Source organism: Daktulosphaira vitifoliae, unplaced genomic scaffold, assembly GCF_025091365.1.
Source record: "Daktulosphaira vitifoliae isolate Bord-2020 unplaced genomic scaffold, ASM2509136v1 Scaffold_1, whole genome shotgun sequence".
Taxonomy (NCBI): domain Eukaryota; kingdom Metazoa; phylum Arthropoda; class Insecta; order Hemiptera; family Phylloxeridae; genus Daktulosphaira; species Daktulosphaira vitifoliae.
In genome coordinates, this window is record NW_026099572.1 from 80295919 (window position 1) to 80303595 (window position 7677).

General features: G+C 30.9%; 1 protein-coding gene across 2 annotated transcripts in view; it reads left to right on the forward strand.

Annotated features, from left to right (window-relative positions):
• The window catches only part of LOC126899931 (uncharacterized), a 16876-nt gene extending 13059 nt beyond the window's left edge, over positions 1 to 3817 (forward strand). For both annotated transcript variants that reach the window (XM_050675219.1, XM_050675229.1), the window contains one exon: positions 3363 to 3817. In XM_050675219.1, coding sequence (XP_050531176.1) covers positions 3363 to 3532 — 170 coding nt within the window. In that variant the 3' untranslated portion in view covers positions 3533 to 3817. The remainder of the gene's footprint in view (positions 1 to 3362) is intronic.
• The last annotated feature ends 3860 nt before the right edge of the window (positions 3818 to 7677 follow it).

Below are 7677 nucleotides of genomic sequence, written 5' to 3' on the forward strand. Positions count from 1 at the left end.
GTCAAAAGATCACAAATCGTATCTAGTTGAAGACATTACCCTTAAAAATTGAAAAAAATTCCCTCGTTCCCCGCAAATGGGGGAAATATCCAAAAAAATTACAAATTTAAAAATCGCTAATTTTCGAAATTTTTTCCCTTTTTTTTCTTAAAACTTCCATAACTTTTTGAAAAATCAACAAATCAACATAATTTTTTTTTATACTAAAACCTTAGATATTTACCTTTCATTTGATATCATTTTTTTGAAAATCTATCACTTAACCTGCTCATTGGGGGGGATTTAAAATGGCAACTTTTTTACAAAAATTAATTTTTTCAACTTAATTTTTGAAAATGTTCCGGAAAGACTGCGTCCTTTAAACATATATCAAATTAAAGCTTATTTTATGTACTACAAAATGAAAAAAAAAAATTTGTCCCGACACTTTTTTTTCTACATTTAAACGGCTGCCGTAGTTAAAAAAACGCTATTTTTGGTTTAAAATTTTCGATTTTCGATTTTAAATTTTCAACTTAAAAATGCTATAACTTTTTGAAAAATGTATATATCAGCACAAATTTTTTTTTTCTAAATACATTATAAGTACATCTTTCATTTGACATACTTTTTATTAAAATTGGACAATTTCTCCTTATATAGGGGGCGTTCAAAACTTAAAATATTGTAAAAAACATAGATCTTTTTCAACTTAACTTTTGAAAATGTTCCGGAAATACTGCGTCCTTTAAACATATATCAAATCAAAGGTTATGTTATATACTATCAAATGAAAAAAAAAAATTTGTCCCGACATCTTATCTTCTATGTGCAAATGGCTGTCGAAAATTTAAAAAAAAATGTAATGTTTGCGATAAAAATTACCTTTTATCGGGATGTTTTTTGTACTTAAAACTGCCATAACTTTTTCAAAAATGAACAAATAAAAATAATATTTTTTTGTATTGAAACCTTAGATATTTCCCTTTCATTTGATATCATTTTTTTTGAAAATCTAACACTTCTTCTGTTCACAGGGGGGATTTAAAATAGTAACTTTTTTACAAAAAATAACTTTTTCAACTTAATTTTTGAAAATGTCACGGAAATACTGCGTCCTTTAAACATATATCAAATTAAAGCTTATTTTATGTACTATAAAATGAAAAAAAAAAATTTGTCCCAACAACCTATCTTCTATGCGCAAATGGCTGCCGTATTCAAAAATATGCTATTTTTGTATTAAAATTATGGGTTTTGTATTTTATTTTAATAGAAGTTGATGTTGATTTTGCAATTATCCATCAATTTTTTAAAATAAACACTATCTACAGATTTGCATCGAAGCGTTTCTTATGATAGTGATTTTAATCACTTTCAGATTAAATCTATACTGGACCTAACTATGTAATGTCTCCAATATGCCGCGACCCCACTGTGCTACCGTTTATTTTATTTAATAATTAGACCCAAACCCGTGAAATTTAAAATTTTCCGTTATTTATAACACACTTTGTATATCTAAATTTATTTAAAAAAAATTTTAATGTATAGATTTGATTTTAAAACTTAAATTAAAATTTATGAAATAACAAAATAATAATCACCCAATTTAATTTTTTCATTTTTAGTTTAAGCTTAAACTATTTTTTTAATATTTTGTCACTAAAAATAATAAAAAGAAATTATAATTTATTTTATCAAAATTTCTGAACAACTATTTTTAAAAAAATCGTATAAATCATTTTTCTGTGTCGTTAACAATTATAGGATTAATATTCATTGATTTGCAAGGATTTTAAAACATAGAGTGAGTTAATACTGTGGGAATAGTATAGACTCTACCTAATTGAAATACATACCTTATGTATATATTAAAATTAATAATCGCACGTGAGCATTATCTCCTATGCATACATCTTACAGATAGTAGTGAAATTGAAACAAGCCCCTCCTCGTTCTAAATGCTGTAAACTTACAGGCGTTTTGATTTAAAAAGCATTGCCAATAACCCGATCTTAAGTCAAGAGTAGTGTACATTTTTGTCCCCTCATGCTTATAACCATGCAGTTTAGATTAGGCATAGGGTACGCATCCGAAACTGTTACTTCGTTTAATCGTCGGTAATCTATACATAAACAAAAAATCCCGTCCTTCTTCTTGGCCAGCACGATCGGTGCTGACCACAGCGATACATTCGGTTCTATTAGCCCTTGTGCCTCCATGTCGTTTACCATATCGACAATAATCTCCTGCTAGGAGTAGGGGTACGGTTTTAACGCGATAGGAGTCGGGTCTTTCAATAGAATATCGTGCTCAATTAATTTTGTGCGACTCACCGTGTCGTTAAAAACTGCTGCATAAATCATATCGTCTTTGTTAATATGCGTGCGTCCGTAGGTCGCCGATTGTATCTAACTGCGTCAGATCTGGTTTGCGGATCGTATGTCATGCGTCTGATTTCTAACAAGTGGTTTTACGTTTTTTAGTGCCTAAGTGTATTGTTCCTGCTGAGTTGTCCCAAGCGATTTTTTGATCAATCAGAAAATCATGACCAAGTAATACATTACAATACAGGTCGTCTAAAATAACCGCTGAAAAACGCACTTCTAAATCCGCGATTTTGGCAGTAAACGTGGCGGTACCGTTTGTCATAGCGGTGTCTGTCCGTTAGTCTAACCACGTCGGTGTGTCTTTTATAAACAATTCCGTATTTATAAGCAATTACCGGTTTTACATACGATTTATGCGCCTGTGAGTTGAGTAAAGCTGTGACGAAGCCAGTTTCGACTACTGGAGAAATAATTCTACGTGGGCATTTTCGTTGGCCATTACTCGGGTGATTTACGGTTCGAACGGAGGGCAGCTGGTTCTTAACCGCGATGACGGATTGTCCACTGACAGCGTTAACTGCCATTAATGGACTTGCCTGGTCGACTGATACCCCCTCCCCACTGTGTCTGAAAAAATTTCGAACACCTGACTCGGTTGACCTTGATAGTCGTGTCGGCAGTGTGCTCGAACTCCAATGCCCTGATTATATCCGAATATACCGCGGCGTACCCTCCATTCCGATAAAAGGGGTGCGGTGCCGAATGATTGTCAAGATCGTTGGCAGTATGTCAATCGCTAGGACTATTAGATTCGGTATTGTGCACGACGGTCGTATTGTGTGATATGTTTTTACCGGGTAAAAATTGCGTAGCGGAATAGATAAACAAATAATGATAATAAGCTAAATATTTTTAATTTGGCATGGAATTTTATGAACTCGTTTATTGCTTGTTCGACAAGGATAATGTAAAAAATAATAATTAAATTATTACGTGTCTCATCTACGGCAGTATAACTTTGCTTGCCTAAGTTAAAATGTCTTTTTACAGGAGAACAAGAAACACCTATAGAAGATTGTACAGGTTGTTTACGAAATAATGGGTGCAAAAGAATATCCGAAAATTGCAGTCACTTCTATTGTAAAGACTGTTTTCAAGCAATTTCAATAGGGATAAATTCTTGTCCATTCTGCTTTAAAGAATCAAATGGAGAAAGATGAAGGTCGAAATAAATAAGTTGTTTATACGAGAATATATGATGGTCTATTTAATAGTAAAAAAAGAAATTATATAATTTACTGTTAATCTTAAAAGTTTATTGTATAACGTAAAATTATTAAAATTACATTTATACACAAAAACAAATAATTGAGTGATATATTTTATTACACATGCGTTTTATATAAATTTATAATGTAAAATGTCTAAATTTTTAAAATAATTTATAAAATGACAACTAATTATGTATAACTATCATGCCAATAAATGTAAAAGTAGAAAAATAATTTTTATTTTTTGAAAATGTTTTTTGCTTATGCGTTAGTGGTGAGTGTGTCGCACGCGATCTTAATGAATGAGTCTATTCTAATCGGTATATGGTCAGTTCTTTGAAGTGACACATACTATTACATATACTCAATAAAAATATATTACCAAAACACTGATGCCTTGTTGGTAAGATAAATCAAATAATAATACAAATAATTCAATCGCCTTCTTACGCATTCCTCAAAATTCTCACAACAAATATTCTATGACATTGACCAATCAAATTCAACAAAACATATCTTAAGAATATCACCAAAGATCGCTAAACCGCTTTTTCAGACTATAAAAAGGCCATTTTTTCTATAAACATTAGATCTTAGTTAATATTCTCATGGACTCTGCGTCAGTAATGTAATCATTTTGTTCCTAGAACTTAGTTTTTTTTTTTGTATTACCTTAAATAGCGAATATTATTTCATTATATCTCATAATTTTATTATTAGAGTTCGAGCTTGCTTACAACTTTATATCGAATCTTCGTTGTTACACATTTCATTTTTAATCGCCGGAAAGAATTCTAACACATCTTAATCAAAGGTTTAATGAATCATTAGCGTTCTCTAAAGTATCTCTCTACTTGTTTATAATCCAGTATGATCTCTACCGTTTTCCAAAATAGCGCAGGTTATAGGACACTAGTATAATCTATTGTGCAAAAAATTAAATTGAACTCATACCTACTCTAAATCACTCTATGGATAACTGAAGAGATGTAGGCCACTTGAAAATAGTATATTTCATAGATTATTTATGTTATGTAGAATCTCATTCTTAGTTTTAAAAATTATTAAATTAAAAATGTGTTAGTATAAAATAATACACACAAGGTCGAAAAGTATACCATATAAATATACAAAAAGGGTTTTGTGATAATTGTGTAGTGATAAATACATTACCTAAAAATTGTAAAATAAAGTCTATTGCATGATAGAGTTGTACATGTAAAAACTGTTCAGTGTTATAATTATTTAATACCTTAAATACATAATAATGTAAAAAGGAACATTATTGTAGGTTAGATAAATCTCAAAAGAGTATTATATTCGATTTAAAAGTTGGTTATTTTGAATATAGTGTTACACTGGAAAAATAGTTACTCGCGAGTTAATATAGTAATAAAAATCGCGTAGTTTTAAGTGCGTATATATCTTTAATAGTGACATCAACTACAAGAATCAATGCAACACAGTATTTGTCTTATCAGGATAATTAGAGGTCAGTGAAAATATTTGTTTATATAAAAATCAATAATAATACCTCCATCAAAGAATTTTGAGTAATAACAATTAGAATAAGGTAGGTCAGTAATGAACTGACTAAAATAATTGTATAAGAAAACACGATATTCACAATTCATATAAATTTGTGTGTGTATTTCTGAGCAAGAACTAATTAGGAACTTTTCGTTACCTTTTATACTGTATTCAATTATCAGACGTACTTCTGTAGGCTTACATTTCCCGAGATCCGTTCACTTTAATAGTATTATTGTCGATGACCGTTTACCGACTATCCCGAGACGACACCACTACTAACATCAATTTTACTTTTTGTTTATTACGTTATGAAATAAAATCTACTTGTTGTACATATTTTTAAATAATTTCTATATGCAGGGCCCCCATTGTAATTAATCAATTACAATAAAAAGCCTCAACTTCCAAGATCACGTAGGGATCGCTGGATTATTATCCTCCAACTATAGAAACCTTTTTCTCCCTATCAAAATCAGTTCTTTTGGTAATTTCAATATACACAAAAATCTGCGATACTACTCAAGATTCTGACTCTGGCACTTTCTTTATACAAAACTTATATAACATTAAATTTTAAACAACTTTTTCATGAAATTTTTTTAGTTTCGATACTACTGTGAATGCTCAATCTCAGCTCTCGTTGGACCGATTTTGATGAACAATACGTCAAAAGATCACAAATCGTAACTAGTTGAAGAAATTAACCTCAAAATTGAAAATTTTTCTCTCGTACCCCGTAAATGGGGGAAATCTCCAAAATATAATTTTTATGAAACTTACACTTTTAAGGAGTAAATGTTGATTTTATGACTTTTTTGCTAATAATTTTTTTTATGTACAAGAGTAACACGTATAATTACTTTCCTTTTAACTTTTCGTAAAAATCATACATTTTGAAATAAAGCACAATAAATGAAAAACTACCCTTATGATCCAACTTTCAACCCTCTTGTGGTATGTGTTAAAGTCAACTTATCGTGACCAAATTTTGCACAGCTTTTTTTTACATGTCGTAGAACAATGTATTGATTCGTGTAAATCGAAATTTGAAAATTTACGCTTCATCAATACGTGCTTTTATTACCTTGAAAATATACGTCGTTCATTAATTAAGAATTTAAAAAGGAATTCTCGGGATGGGACCTACGTCCATTATGATTTTTTTTTGTTACGTTTCAAACTTTTCACAATATACTAGGTTTTTACTAATAATATTTTCTAAAAGACACGGCCGTAGAGTATTACTGCTATATTTATTACTATAATAAGCTTTTTCACTTTGTTCGCCATATTTAAGGCTGTCCAGCCTATTTAAGTGCCTATGAACCACAAGTGGGATGTGATTAAATAGACAAAGATGTATTTTGGAGAGAGATGGATGAAGTGATGCAAGTGGCAATGAAGTTGTGGTAATAGGTAGAGATATGAATGGATATGTAGCTAATGAGAGGAGAGAATATGAAACAGTACATGTAGGGTATGGTTTTAATGGGAAGAATGAGGCTGTAAAAAGAATTCTAGATTTTGCAGTATCGTATGAACTTGCTATAGTTAATACTTATTCCAGAAAGAGGGAAGAACATTATATAACTTATAAGAGTGGGAGAAATAGATCACAGATTGATTATTTTATGTGAAAAAAAGCGAGTAAATGATTGTAAAGTTATACCAGGATAGAGTGTAACTACATAACATAGACTGAAGGTATTGGTGTTGTGGTATACCGGAAAATATACAAAAATAGAAGAAACACGGGATAAAAATCGAAGATCCGGTGGTAGAAATTGAAAGGGGAAAATGAAAAAGAGTTTGTAAAGACGGGACAATAATTTGGAATCCTTATCAGCTTAATCAAATTAACCGTCTGGATAATGTACAATCATATTTCTTGAGATATTTATCTTATAAGTTTTTAATGAATTGTTTCACAAAGGAACTTGCAATGAAGCTAGGTCTGTATTCACTTTCCTCCAGACGTAAATTTAATGATCCATCTTTTATTCACAAAATTTTAAATAATAACATTCATTGTCCCGAAATACTTGAAAAAATTAGTTTGTCAATTCCAATTTTCTATACCTGATCAAAAACTGTTTTTTATGAATCATTCCATAGTCAATCATATAGTTTGAAACGGCGCTATCACCTGTTTGACATCCCGCGGTCGTGTCCGCTCCTCCTCAGCCACTGCTCCACTATAAACCGGACCGTGACACACACGTGTTATCGCCCTGGTGTAAAGTTCAATAAATGCCTAGAGTCGAATACCCGCTGCAATAATACGTCCAGTAAGTAATTTCCGTGACTCCACCCGAGACACAGCCCGTACGTGTGCGACATCGTCGGTCTAGTTATTCGAGTTATAAATCTGTTTATTAATATTTAAGTATATTTGTCTGTAACATTGGATCCCATCCACTCATTTAGTGATTATTTTTGTGATAATCTTTTTCACCAATAAAAGGCTTAACGCCACATTCTTGTGCTCATATCCAACCGGTGTTGTTTCTTTTTTTTTTTTTGTATACTTACGACATTTAAGATTTAATGAACCTAAAAGT